Raw genomic sequence first — 15,208 nt, 5'->3', positions numbered from 1 at the left:
CTGTTATGTAAGAGAGTAAAAGCAGCACAATATACTGAGAAGATAATTCTGATACCTTCACTCTATTACCTGTGCTATATACAGTGAAAAGGTGTGTTACAGAAGAAAACATACACGTGGTTTATAAAATGATAAACTATAGGACAAGTCTTGTCCTTAGGAATTGTGGGTAGGATTATGTATAACCCACATCTACAATAGTGTGAAATTATGAGAGCCCAGTGACTTGGAAGGGTCCTATATGCCCATCACAGGTTGGACACCCACTTTCCAAATTGGGATGTGTCCCCATTCTGCGTGACTGTTTCCAGGCTCAGATTACAATACAAATAAAAATGTCACTTCATGTTCCGCCTGCTGTCACTTTTGCGCTGGCAGCCAAGTGTTTGAGACTCATTCAAATCTCTCTTAAATAATTTGAACTATCTTGCTAATAAATTGTCAGGGGGGAAATGTACTAAGCAGTGATAAAAGTGGAGAAGTGAGCCAGTGGAGAAGTTGCCCTTGGCAACCAATCAGCTGCTCTGTATACATTTATAGTATGTCAATTATAAATGTTACGTCAATGCTGATTGGTTGCCATGGGCAACTTCTCCACTGGCTCATTTCTCCGCTTTTATTATTGCTTAGTACATCTCCCCCTTGATAAAGTGGTGAGAGATAAAGTACCAGCCAATCTGCTCCTAACTGCCATGTTACAGGCTGTGTTTGAAAGATGGCAGTTAGGGGCTGGTTGGTTAATACTTTATCTCTCTTCACATTATCGCTCTCCAAGCTTTGATACATCTCCCCCTTATGTGTCATATGAATCCATTATGAATGTTTTTACTACATTGTTATTTGTGGGCATAAAAATGCTCTGTGTTGTAATAATATGCACCGGCTTGAGGCGTAAACATTGAAAGTAGCAGCGGGACCTCCACCGCCTCTGGGGTCTTGTTATTGTAAGGATAAACCCCTCTTCTCCCACTAACAGAACTTTGTGGGTCTGATGCCAGAGCACCACGCGGTCCACGAGACCTCACACCCACCTGCGCCAGCTGCACTGTGACCTTTCTGGCCCTGCAGTTGACAACCAGGAAAAAGGGTTCATTTAAACAGCCCTATCTCTAACCAGTGCCATAACTAGACATTTTAGCGCTGTGTGCAAGACACAGCATCAGCATCCCCTCCCCCCCCCCCCTATACAAATTGGTGCCACTGCGCGCTATGGGCAGGCAGAGTCCCCATTTTTACACATTAGACAGGCAGAATCCCCATTTTTACACATTAGACAGGCAGAATCCCCATTTCTCTGACGTCCTAGTGGATGCTGGGAACTCCGTAAGGACCATGGGGAATAGCGGCTCCGCAGGAGACTGGGCACAAAAGAAAAGCTTTAGGACTACCTGGTGTGCACTGGCTCCTCCCCCTATGACTCTCCTCCAAGCCTCAGTTAGATTTTTGTGCCCGACCGAGCTGGGTGCAATCTAGGGGGCTCTCCTGAGCTTCTTAGGAAAAGTTAGTTTTAGGTTTTTTATTTTACAGTGAGACCTGCTGGCAACAGGCTCACTGCATCGAGGGACTAAGGGGAAAAGAAGCGAACCTGCCTGCTTGCAGCCAGCTTGGGCTTCTTAGGCTACTGGACACCATTAGCTCCAGAGGGACCGAACACAGGCCCAGCCTCGGAGTCCGGTCCCAGAGCCGCGCCGCCGGCCCCCTTACAGAGCCAGAAGCAAGAAGAAGTCCGGAAAATCGGCGGCAGAAGACATCAGTCTTCACCAAGGTAGCGCACAGCACTGCAGCTGTGCGCCATTGCTCCTCATGCACACCACACGCTCCGGTCACTGATGGGTGCAGGGCGCTGGGGGGGGGGGCGCCCTGAGCAGCAATATAAACACCTTGGCTGGCTGAAATACATCACATATAACCCCCAGGGCTATATGGATGTATATTAACCCCTGCCAGATTCCTGAAAAAAGCGGGAGAAAAGTCAGCCGAGAAGGGGGCGGAGCCTATCTCCTCAGCACACTGGCGCCATTTTCCCTCACAGCTCCGCTGGAAGGACGTCTCCCTGACTCTCCCCTGCAGTCCTGCACTGCAGAAAAGGGTAAAACAAGAGGGGGGGGGCACTAATTAGGCGCAGTATAATATAAACAGCAGCTATAAGGGGAAAAACACTCTGTATAGTGTTATCCCAACATATATATAGCGCTCTGGTGTGTGCTGGCATACTCTCCCTCTGTCTCCCCAAAGGGCTAGTGGGGTCCTGTCCTCTATCAGAGCATTCCCTGTGTGTGTGCTGTGTGTCGGTACGACTGTGTCGACATGTATGAGGAGGAAAATGATGTGGAGGCGGAGCAATTGCCTGTAATGGAGATGTCACCCCCTAGGGAGTCGACACCTGAGTAGATGGGCTTATGGAAGGAATTACGTGAAAGTGTCAGCTCTTTACAAAAGACGGTTGATGACATGAGACAGCCGGCTACTCAGCTTGTGCCTGTCCAGGCGTCTCAAAGACCATCAGGGGCTCTAAAACGCCCGCTACCTCAGATGGCAGATACAGACGCTGACACGGATACTGACTCCAGTGTCGACAATGAAGAGACGAATGTGACTTCCAGTAGGGCCACACGTTACATGATTGAGGCAATGAAAAATGTTTTACACATTTCTGATAGTACAAGTACCACTAAAAAGGGTATTATGTTTGGTGAGAAAAAACTACCTGTAGTTTTTCCTGCATCTGAGGAATTAAATGAAGTATGTGATGAAGCGTGGGTTTCTCCCGATAAAAAACTGATAATTCCTAAAAAGTTATTGGCATCATACCCCTTCCCGCCAGAGGATAGGGCACGTTGGGAAACACCCCCTAGGGTGGATAAAGCGCTCACACGCTTGTCTAAACAGGTGGCACTACCGTCTCCTGATACGGCCGCCCTTAAGGAACCTGCTGACAGAAAGCAGGAGAATATCCTAAAATGTATATACACTCACACGGGTGTTATACTGCGACCAGCAATCGCCTCAGCCTGGATGTGCAGTGCTGGGGTGGCTTGGTCGGATTCCCTGACTGAAAATATTGATACCCTGGATAGGGACAGTATATTACTGACTATAGAGCATTTAAAAAAGGCATTTTTATATATGCGTGATGCACAGAGGGATATTTGCCGACTGGCATCAAGAGTAAGTGCGCTGTCCATATCTGCCAGAAGAGGGTTATGGACGCGGTAGTGGTCAGGTGATGCTGATTCCAAAAGGCATATGGAAGTATTGCCTTATAAAGGGGAGGAGTTATTTGGGGTAGGTCTATCGGACCTGGTGTCCACGGCAACTGCTGGGAAATCCACATTTTTACCCCAGGTAGCCTCTCAACATAAGAAGACGCCGTATTATCAGGCGCAGTCCTTTCGGCCCCATAAGGGCAAGCGGGCAAAAGGCTCCTCATTTCTGCCCCGTGGCAGAGGGAGAGGAAAAAGGCTGCAGCAAACAGCCAGTTCCCAGGAACAGAAGCCCTCTCCCGCTTCTGCCAAGTCCTCAGCATGACGCTGGGGCTCTACAAGCGGACTCAGGCACGGTGGGGGCCCGTCTCAAGAATTTCAGCGCGCAGTGGGCTCACTCACAAGTGGACCCCTGGATCCTTCAGGTGGTATCTCAGGGGTACAAATTGGAATTCGAGACGTCTCCCCCTTGCCGTTTCCTAAAGTCTGCCTTACCGACGTCTCCCTCCGACAGGGAGGCGGTATTGGAAGCCATTCACAAGCTGTATTCTCAGCAGGTGATAATCAAGGTACCCCTCCTGCAACAGGGAAAGGGGTATTATTCCACGCTGTTTGTGGTACTGAAGCCGGATGGCTCGGTGAGACCTATTTTAAATCTAAAATCTTTGAACACTTACATACAGAGGTTCAAATTCAAGATGGAGTCACTCAGAGCGGTGATCGCGAACCTGGAAGAAGGGGATTATATGGTGTCTCTGGACATCAAGGATGCTTACCTCCATGTCCCAATTTACCCTTCTCACCAAGGGTACCTCAGGTTTGTGGTACAGAACTGCCACTATCAGTTTCAGACGCTGCCGTTTGGATTGTCCACGGCACCCCGGGTCTTTACCAAAGTAATGGCCGAAATGATGATACTCCTTCGAAGGAAAGGAGTTTTAATTATCCCTTACTTGGACGATCTCCTGATAAGGGCAAGATCCAAGGAACAGTTGGTAGTCGGAGTAGCACTATCTCAAGTAGTGCTGCGGCAGCACGGTTGGATTCTCAATATCCCAAAATCGCAGCTGAATCCGACGACACGTCTTCTATTCCTAGGGATGATCCTGGACACAGTCCAGAAAAAGGTGTTTCTCCCGGAAGAGAAAGCCAGAGAGTTATCCGAGCTAGTCAGAAACCTCCTAAAACCAGGCCAAGTATCAGTGCATCAATGCACAAGGGTCCTGGGAAAAATGGTGGCTTCCTACGAAGCAATCCCATTCGGCAGATTCCACGCAAGAACATTCCAGTGGGACCTGCTGGACAAATGGTCCGGATCGCATCTTCAGATGCATCAGCGGATAACCCTGTCCCCAAGGACAAGGGTGTCTCTCCTGTGGTGGTTGCAGAGTGCTCATCTTCTAGAGGGCCGCAGATTCGGAATTCAGGACTGGGTCCTGGTGACCACAGATGCCAGCCTGCGAGGCTGGGGAGCAGTCTCACAGGGAAGAAACTTCCAGGGCTTGTGGTCAAGCCTGGAGACATCACTTCACATAAATATCCTGGAGTTAAGAGCCATTTACAATGCTCTAAGCCAAGCAAGACCTCTGCTTCAAGGTCAGCCGGTGCTGATCCAGTCGGACAACATCACGGCAGTCGCCCACGTAAACAGACAGGGACGGCACAAGAAGCAGGAGGGCAATGGCAGAAGCTGCAAGGATTCTTCGCTGGGCGGAAAATCATGTGATAGCACTGTCGGCAGTGTTCATTCCGGGAGTGGACAACTGGGAAGCAGACTTCCTCAGCAGGCACGACCTCCACCCGGGAGAGTGGGGACTTCACCCAGAAGTCTTCCACATGATTGTAAACCGTTGGGAAAAACCAAAGGTGGACATGATGGCGTCCCGCCTCAACAAAAAACTGGACAGGTATTGCGCCAGGTCAAGGGACCCTCAAGCAATAGCTGTGGACGCTCTGGTAACACCGTGGGTGTACCAGTCAGTGTATGTGTTCCCTCCTCTGCCTCTCATACCCAAGGTGCTGAGAATTATACGGCGGGGAGGAGTAAGAACGATTCTTGTGGCTCCGGATTGGCCAAGAAGGACTTGGTACCCGGAACTTCAAGAAATGCTCACAGAGGACCCGTGGCCTCTACCTCTGAGAAGGGACCTGCTCCAGCAGGGACCCTGTCTGTTCCAAGACTTACCGCGACTGCGTTTGACGGCATGGCGGTTGAACGCCGGATCCTAAAGGAAAAAGGCATTCCAGACGAAGTCATCCCTACTTTGATAAAAGCCAGAAAGGATGTAACCGCAAAGCATTATCACCGTATCTGGCGGAAATATGTTGCGTGGTGCGAGGCCAAAAAGGCCCCGACGGAGGAATTTCAACTGGGTCGATTCCTGCATTTCCTGCAAGCAGGAGTGTCTATGGGCCTAAAATTAGGATCCATTAAGGTCCAGATTTCGGCCCTGTCGATTTTCTTTCAGAGAGAACTGGCTTCAGCGCCTGAAGTCCAGACGTTTGTTAAGGGAGTGCTACATATACAGCCTCCTTTTGTGCCTCCAGTGGCACCCTGGGATCTGAATGTTGTTTTGGGTTTCCTAAAATCACATTGGTTTGAACCACTCAACACTGTGGACTTAAAATATCTCACATGGAAAGTGGTCATGCTGTTGGCCCTGGCTTCAGCCAGGCGTGTGTCAGAATTGGCGGCTTTATCCTGTAAAAGCCCTTACCTGATTTTTCATACGGACAGGGCAGAATTGAGGACTCGTCCTCAATTTCTCCCAAAGGTGGTTTCAGCGTTTCATCTGAACCAGCCTATTGTGGTACCTGCAGCTACTAAGGACTTGGAGTTTCCAGGACGGCTGGAGTCAGAAAATCTGACTCGCTATTTATCCTGTACGCACCCAACAAGCTGGGTGCTCCTGCTTCTAAGCAGACTATCGCTCGCTGGATTTGTAGTACAATTCAGCTTGCGCATTCTGTGGCAGGCCTGCCACAGCCAAAATCTGTAAAAGCCCACTCCACAAGGAAGGTGGGCTCATCTTGGGCGGCTGCCCGAGGGGTCTCGGCTTTACAACTTTACCGAGCTGTTACTTGGTCGGGGTCAAATACTTTTGTGAAATTTTACAAATTTGACACTCTGGCTGAGGAGGACCTGGAGTTTTCTCACTCGGTGCTGCAGAGTCATCCGCACTCTCCCGCCCGTTTGGGAGCTTTGGTATAATCCCCATGGTCCTTACGGAGTTCCCAGCATCCACTAGAACGTCAGAGAAAATAAGAATTTACTTACCGATAATTCTATTTCTCGTAGTCCGTAGTGGATGCTGGGCGCCCATCCCAAGTGCGGATTATCTGCAATACTTGTACATAGTTATTGTTAACAAATCGGGTTATTGTTGTTGTGAGCCATCTATCCAGAGGCTCCTCTGTTATCATGCTGTTAACTGGGTTCAGATCACAGGTTGTACGGTGTGATTGGTGTGTCTGGTATGAGTCTTACCCGGGATTCAAAATCCTTCCTTATTGTGTACGCTCGTCCGGGCACAGTATCCTAACTGAGGCTTGGAGGAGGGTCATAGGGGGAGGAGCCAGTGCACACCAGGTAGTCCTAAAGCTTTTCTTTTGTGCCCAGTCTCCTGCGGAGCCGCTATTCCCCATGGTCCTTACGGAGTTCCCAGCATCCACTACGGACTACGAGAAATAGAATTATCGGTAAGTAAATTCTTATTTTTTACACATTAGACAGGCAGGCCCCCATTTTTAGACATTAGACTGGCAATCCCCCATTATTATTTTTTTTACACAGGCAGAGGGAGAGGAGAGAGAGAGGGAGGGAGGGAGAGACTTGACTGTCGTTGGGGGAGCCGCCACTCTTCCTGGGCACCCAGAGCATGGAGGAAGTTACCTCTGCTCCTAGATGCCGCCGGCGCCGCGAGATAACAGCGTCTGGGGCGGGTGAGCAGCTACGCCGTCCTTCAACAGCGACAGGGATACCACAGCGTGGAGACAACAAGCTACAGCGCCCGGCGGCCAGTCTATATTACACGCTAACATGGTTGCCGGGCGCTGCAGCTTGGCAGCTGCACGCCGGTTTCTCTTGTGCGGTGCAGCCCTGTGAGACATGTGTGGGTCAGCGGATGGGTCAGCGGATGCGCCTACAGCGCAGATGCGCTGTGGGCAACGCACCATTAGCCCACATGTAGTTACGGCACTGTCTCTAACATAGGGATTGTTGCCGGTCTCTCCAATCAGAAACTGATGCTGTATGAATTTGAACTGCTCCTCAATGCCAGAGCAGTCACAGGGTTTAGTTTGGGAGCGCACTGTGCGATTGCGGCCAATCGCCCACTATCACTTTAGTTATAGCATGTATGTAGCCATTATAAGTGCTATGTATATCATGAACCCATTATTCCGTGTATGTTATCTTACCGTAAACTGGACTTCTTGGTGTGTTTGATTCTGTTAAGCAGTGCCTCCATCAGCTGCTATGATGAATTTGGATAGTTAATATTTCCCGACCTGTTTTCGCAGATTTTCCTGACGATCCCCGACCTGCCTTCCCTGTATCAGGAAGAGTCATACTCCTGTTTCTTTGAGGATTTCGAAAGCCGTGCAATCAGGACAGAGTCTGGAGTTATGTGTCCGTCTCCTGACCCCAGCAAGGCTCCTGCGATCAAGCCAGTGGCAGGTCAGTGTGCCATCTCAATGTTACATCAGCCTTGCAGTTGTGTGAAGGACCCACGGTGTAGTGGTTAGCATTGCTGCCTCGCAGCCCTGGGGTCATAAATTCCATTCCTGTCCAAGGTGAAATCTGTGTGGAGTTTGTGTGTTCTCATATGTTTGCGTTGGTTTCTCTGGGTACTCCAATTTCCTACCTCACTCAGAAAACATACTGGTAGGTTAATTGGCTTCTGACCAGGCAAAAGAAAACCCTGCTGTGTGTGTGTCCATGTGATAGGGAATATGGATTGTAAGCTCCCTGGGAAAGGGACTGAATGACTGAAATGCTGCATAACATGTGTGCCATGTTTATGAATTAGATTCAATGATGTGGAAGGGGAACATGTATTTTCTTATCTGGGTTCATCAGACTATGCACCAATTCCATTACTTACATTAGATTGAAGGGATGCAGAGGCCATATCAAAGGTTTGTTCCTTGATTTTTGGGGTAATGCTAGGTGGTTTTCTCCTAGGGGAAGGACTTATCTATACATGTCCTCAGTGGCGGTGGAAGGGTAATCGCGACCACTGTAATTCTGCAACCCAGTGGTTCGGATGGCCAACCCCCCCCACACACACACACACACACATGAGGCCATCCTCTTAGCCTGCTCCTTCTCCTTTGGGCAACCATGACCTTTCTCTCCTCTCCAGTGCCAAGCTCTTAGAACCCTCCACCTCAGAGGAGTGATCAGCTGTGGGAGCTCAGCCCTGGGGAGGAGAGGGAAGTCTCAGCTGCACGGTGAGGAAGAAGGTAGAGTGATCACGTCTCTGGGGGTGAGAGGCAGTAGTCACTTATATGGGAATCTTTATATCTGTTTGTAAACTACAATATTATTCTGTGATTTGCTTCCAGATCATGTACGAGTGAGGCTTACGGTACGATTCGGAGAGGTGGTCATCTCCACGGCAGAGTTCACATTTTATGACTGCACAGCTGTGGCCCAGCTCTACAAATCTGCCCCGTGAGTATCACATGGCCCCAGGGGATAAACTACTCACCCGGATGAGGGTAAAGTGCACTCAGCTCTCAGTGTGGGGGCAGACGTTCTAGACTCAACCAACGTCACTGAGGCACTGAGAATTCAGCCCATAGTGCGCCTCATGCCTCAGGATGCTCTCATTACCTGCCCTACTAGTGGCGCCTCAGTAATATTGAGCAATACGTACAGATGAAGGAGGAATAATTTGCACTGGGCAGTGTAATAGTTTATAGACACAGTATTGCCCCTAGCACAGATTCAGGCAGAGGGTGGGTTCAAGTGCCGTTACTAATTGTGACAGCGACCCGTTACTAATGGTGATGCTGCAGCTGCAAATGGAACGAACAGTGGGCAGGGAGATGCATACAGTATTTATAACAGCGGCCTGATATTCACAAAGATGGAGAAATACATTAGTATAGCATATGCCGGCACTCTGCGTTGGAATCAGGCCCTGTGTGTTAACTTTATCTCTACATTATGTGATTTATGCTCAATGTGTGTGAATCATTGCAGATGTCGTGGATGTGTGAGTAGCGAGTGGGGCTGTAATTGGTGCATCCACCAACATGGCTGCACCCACAAAGCCACCTGTGAAGAAGGAACAATTATTTACAATAAACTGGTAACTTCCCTATGTTCTATCTATCTAACCACTATATAGTACATGAGCCTCTTAGTGTTTGCTATGCATGACACATCCAACTCTTCCTCTTTCCACCTATCCAGACGCAGATCCCATTGCCGGAACCGTCTCCTCCTCCTGCATTTGTGCCAGAGCCAGAACCAGCATCCACTGCGGCTCCTACTACTACACTGTCTATAACAACCCCCAGTCCTATTCCCGAGACAACAACCACAACAACCTCTGCAAGTACCACCATCACTCTCCCCGAGACCTCTCCTACAACAATCCCCACAACTGTGCCAACCACCTTCATCGCCACCACCATGGTGACTACGCCAGAAGCTACTACTGTTCCCGAACCACAGCCAACCACCCTTGAAGTCACTACTGAGAACTCTACTCCAGAAATAACAACAACCCAGCCTATGACAGAGGAACCAACCAGTATTCCAGAATCCATTCCGACCACCTTACCTGTAGATATATTTACAAGCCATGCTACCACTGAAGAACCCATTCTCTCTGTCACTACTGAGATTGATGTAACTGAGGAGATTTGGACAACTGAAAGCCCCACCACTTCCAGTGACATCACTATACCACCACTGCTCCCCGCGCCTACTGTTTTTGATAATGAGAGTGACATGACTTGGGTTCCCACCACACTAGCTCCTCCACCCGAGGAATTCACATCTTCTGTTCCTCCAATTCCAACCACTAACCAAACACTCAATGTGCCTTCTTTGCCTGACTTTCCCGATGACCTAGAGACAGAGTTTCCCTACTCTGAAGAGCCACCTACTGTTGACATGGAAGAAAGAGTCAAAGAAAGCTTGGATCATACAACAGCAGATGACTGGGTGGACTTGGACAAGATGGAAAATGACACCTCCTCCTTCTCGGCTTCCACAATCCTCTCTGGTGATGGCGACTTTGATGGTGTATCACCACAATTTCCTGCGATAAATGAACCAGACTTGGATTACCAGATGGATTCTCCGGGCTTTATTGAGCTGGTGAGAAACTTGTTCATAGTTGTAAGATTTCAAGGACTCTCTTGTTCTACCTATATCTCACGGTTGCAATTGCAACCATATTTGGAATGCTAGTGCTGATGGGTCATTCTCTCTGTAGACACTTTCAAAAATTATTTTGCTGGCCTGAATAGGGGATGATTATATGTGACATAATGTGCGTGGAGGGGATATACAGTAGGCCACGGCGAGGAACAAATACCTGTGGCAGCTGGAAGGGACTACTGTGAGTTTGCTCTTTACTAGCCATAGCTGCCATCCAGTAAAACCTTAATATACTGTTTATATCCTGCAATTTACACAATGTAGTGCTCTCAATGGTGGCAATTCTGAGGGACCACATCTCCAGTTAGTTTGGCGCAATCTCATCAGAGGTTATAGCTATTTTTTATTATCCATTGAAAGTTTCATGAAAGAGTCCCTAAAGGGACAACCGCTCCTAGGGTGTCCATAAAATTTCAAGAGCGACTTGAGAAGTGGGGAACTTTCAATTTATGGGGCAAGTTTAGTGAAAGGGTCTTTTTTGAAGGAACTAGTGTTTAATTGATAATGCCGTTGCGTAGAATGCTTTTGTCTCCAGCCTGGCAGAGGGCTTGTGAAGAATCGTTAACATATTGAGGACCTTGCAGGGCGGCCAGCTGGCTCATGCTCGGCACAATTATGAGCCGGACACATTATTTGAGATCTCTCTGGCATGCACATCTCACTGCTGAGAAAACCTCCGAGTGCCAATGGAGCCAGCTGGCACGTACCTCTGACAAGGCGCTGTGTTCAAGGACAATATCATTGAGGTTTCAGCCAGGGATCCCATTGAACAAGTAGGTCTTGATGATGAAGCTAAAACTGTGACATTTATTCATTGGGAATGCTTCCACATCTAGGGACAGCAAATAGCTGCAAAGCATAGAGGGCCTGATTCTGCATGGGAGGCAAATCCAAATGCAGACAGAACTTGGGAACATCTACAAACTGCGCATGTGCTGTAGAAGGCAATCGCCAACTGTGCATGCTCATTATATATTGTACATTGTTAAAATCGAATTGGCCAATCACACGCAAGTATATCTGCCAGGTGTGGACTGTGTAATCCACTGAATTCTGGAAGAAGTACCGACAGAACAGATAGAACGCAACTGTGTAAGACCAATGATCCCTATGCACCCTGTATAATCAATAGCAAATTACATAGGGATCAATGATCGACTGTATATAGTCAGGTCCATAAATATTGGGACATCGATACAATTCTCATATTTTGGGCTCTATACACCACCACAATGGATTTGAAATGAAACAAACAAGATGTGCTTTAACTGCAGACTTTCCGCTTTAATTTGAGGGTATTTACATCCAAATCAGGTGAACAGTGTAGGAATTACAACGGTTTCTATATGTGCCTCTCACTTTTTAAGGGACCAAATGTAATGGGACAAACTAAACAATCCTAAATCAAACTTTCACTTTTGAATGCTTTGTTGCAAATCCTTTGCAGTCAATTACAGCCTGAAGTCTGGAACGCATAGACATCACCAGACGCTGGGTTTCATCCCTGGTGATGCTCTGCCAGGCCTCCACTGCAAATGTCTTCAGTTCCTGCTTGTTCTTGGGGCATTTTCCCTTCAGTTTTGTCTTCATCAAGTGAAATGCATGCTCAATCGGATTCAGGTCAGGTGATTGACTTGGCCATTGCATAACATAGTGGAATGTTATTTGCCTTAAAAAACTCTTTGGTTGCTTTCGCAGTATGCTTCGGGTCATTGTCCATCTGCACTGTGAAGCGAAGCATTTGACTAAATATGAGCAGATAATATTGCCCGAAACACTTCAGAATTCATCCTGCTTTTGTCAGCAGTCACATTATCAATAAATACAAGGGAACCAGTTCCATTGGCAGCCATACATGACTACGCCATGACACTACCACCACCATGCTTCGCTTCAAAATATGAGAATTGTGTCGATGTCCCAATATTTATGGACCTGACTGTATTCTATGGGAGGATATGCAATTAGTGCCGTTTTTTTCGGCTACCCGAAAAAAACGGAACTAATTCGACTCACCCTAGTCAATTGTGAACATTTTTGCCCGTTTTTGTATACATTTTCACTATGCCGTTTCACCTTTTGCTTTGGGGGAATCGGTATGGGTGAAAACAGGCCTCAAAAACTAGCGAAAACCCCCTGTCAATTTGACAAAACATGTGGATCGGTGGGGATTTCGACGATCCACTTGTTTTTCGCCAGTGCCGGCATTTTCGACAAGTCGAAAAAACTGCACTGGAATAGAACAGGTCCAATCCAAATTCGCCCTAAAAATGGCGAAAAGTGCCATTTTGTTGACTTGTCGAGAAAATCGTCACTAATTGCATTCCCCCCTATATTTCTTACAGTGTATATGTGTTGCCTTACCACATAGAAGAAAATGCATTATACTGTAGTGAGAGGGGAGGTAATGTGACCAGCGGGCAGGAGACCGCTGGTCACATTACCTCCCCCTACATCCTGCCCTCTCACAATCGCGACAGTCGGCATGGCGACCAGCAGGGACTATTCCCACTCGTGGGTGTCCACGACAACCATAGAGTGGCAATAGAACTCTCGCCACCGTGCCTGCAAGGGGCTTGCTACACTCGGGCCCCCCGGCAATCTGCGGCCTGTATTCCGGCGTCGGGATGCTGACCGTCGGGATCCCGGGCCCCCGGCAACGCGATATACACCCAATGGAACTGTTTGCAATGTGCTTTTACTGTAACCATGAGCATACTGGGAAACTCTGTTTACATGGAGTAACATTTTGCATGCAACGTTTTTCTCTGTCACCTATTTTCTAATGTGTTCTGCTCAATAATCACACCTAGGAACATACTTCCGTGTAAATAAGCCTATGGGTATGTACATGTAAATATATAATAACTTCTCAATGGGAAAATAGCACGAGAAACACGTTTCTGTTACAATTCCACAAATGTTATTTCCAAACTCCAGATCATTACTGTCTTCCTTAGCTCTAATCGTGTGTATTGGATAGAACCCATTGTATTGGCAGGAGGAGGTTTGCTGATATTCTCTGGTATAACCTTACTATCAGTTGCTAAATTGCAGCAAACAGAATATATAACCAGTTTTATATGTGTTTTTTTTGTTTGTTACAGAACAAGGAAGAACTGTTTTGGGGCCCAGAAGCTTGTCCCTGTGTGTACAGCATTCAAAGTCCATCCTTACTGCCAGTCAATGTGGAGCGAAAAATAACGTTGGTTGGGAAAAACCTTCACCATTTCCAGGTACTTGTGACTTTTGCATGCGACCTCTTAGCTGTACGCTTGACAGTGGTATGTGCTAGTTACACACCTCTAGGTGCACACGATGGAAGCACCTGATTGCACATGGGCTGGAAAAATGGATCCACTACTTAATTTTAGTTCACGTTTCCCATTTATCCCAGGACAATGACAGATGTTGCCTACAGAATTGTTTAGTCCTGCACGGCAAAGGGGGATTGCTAGTTCTTTAATATGGAAAATAAGCTATTGGCAATTTGACTGGGAAAAAGTGATATTGAGTCACAGAACTTTTACAGAACATAAACAGACTGAATTGTTACAAAAAAACAATGGGGATCATTCAGATCTGATCGCACGCTAGCTTTTTTTGCTGTGCTGCGATCAGGTCAGAACTGCGCATGCGTATGCACCGCAATGCATAGGCGTGTCGCACGGGTACAAAGCGGATCGTTGCTGTGCGATGGGTTTTACGAAGAATCCATTTGCACGGCCGATCGCAAGGAGATTGACAGGAAGAAGACGTATGTGGGTGGCAACTGACCGTTTTCTGGGAGTGGTTGGGAAAACGCAGGCGTGTCCATGCGTTTGCAGGGCGGGTGTCTGGCGTCAATTCTGGCCCCGGACAGGCTGAAGTGATCGCAGCAGCTGAGTAAGTTCTGGGCTACTCAGAAACTGCACAAAACTTTTTTGTACCGCTTGGCTGCACATGTGATCGCACACTTGCACAGCTAAAATACACTCCCCTGTAGGCGGCGACTAACTGATCGCAGCACTGTCAAAAATAGCGTGCGATCCGGTCTGAATGACCCCCTGTATGCGGACAAAGACTCACTCAGTGGTAGGAAGAATTATTGCTCACTCGATCAAGCTGTCCAGCAGTAGTAGTGAGGTCTTAACGATCAATTAAACAAACACTGACGCATTTCGCCAGGTAACTTGTGGCTTCAACAGAGATTCAACAGAGACATTAACTTTTCAATGAGACACATGAGTTTATTTGTGGCATGCTGAAATCTGTAGAATACAAATGTTTATTGTTAAACTTTGAACATTTATCAGACACATCAGGTTTGTCATCCAATTTAAATTTTTGTGGATTGGTTCAGGCCTCTAGTAACTATACCTGCAGGGGCCACATGCAACTGGGAAACCTTTTTTTGGCTAGAGGCAAAATTTCTGGACAATTATGTGTGTGCTGGAGGTCTGGACATGGGTGGTCATTCCGAGTTGTTCGCTCGCAAGCTGTTTTTAGCAGCTTTGCACACGCTAAGCCGCCGCCTACTGGGAGTGAATCTTAGCATAGTAAAATTGCGAACGAAAGATTCGCAATATTGCGATTACACAAGTCTTAGCAGTTTCAGAGTAGC

The 15,208-nt window shown here is 47.6% G+C and overlaps 1 protein-coding gene across 4 annotated transcripts in view; it reads left to right on the top strand.

The window, feature by feature from the left end:
* PLXNB1 (plexin B1) overlaps positions 1-15,208 on the top strand; it is a 332,504-nt gene that overhangs the window by 254,194 nt on the left and 63,102 nt on the right. For all 4 annotated transcript variants that reach the window (XM_063941019.1, XM_063941017.1, XM_063941018.1 and 1 more), the window contains 5 exons: positions 7,725-7,881; positions 8,772-8,880; positions 9,415-9,523; positions 9,628-10,542; positions 13,713-13,841. In XM_063941019.1, the coding sequence (XP_063797089.1) occupies positions 7,725-7,881; positions 8,772-8,880; positions 9,415-9,523; positions 9,628-10,542; positions 13,713-13,841 (1,419 nt within the window). The remainder of the gene's footprint in view (positions 1-7,724; positions 7,882-8,771; positions 8,881-9,414; positions 9,524-9,627; positions 10,543-13,712; positions 13,842-15,208) is intronic.

The sequence above is a fragment of the Pseudophryne corroboree genome, chromosome 9 (genome assembly GCF_028390025.1).
Source record: "Pseudophryne corroboree isolate aPseCor3 chromosome 9, aPseCor3.hap2, whole genome shotgun sequence".
NCBI lineage: Eukaryota > Metazoa > Chordata > Amphibia > Anura > Myobatrachidae > Pseudophryne > Pseudophryne corroboree.
The sequence above is the reverse complement of the archived record's forward strand: the minus strand, read 5'-3'. Positions and strand labels throughout refer to the sequence as shown.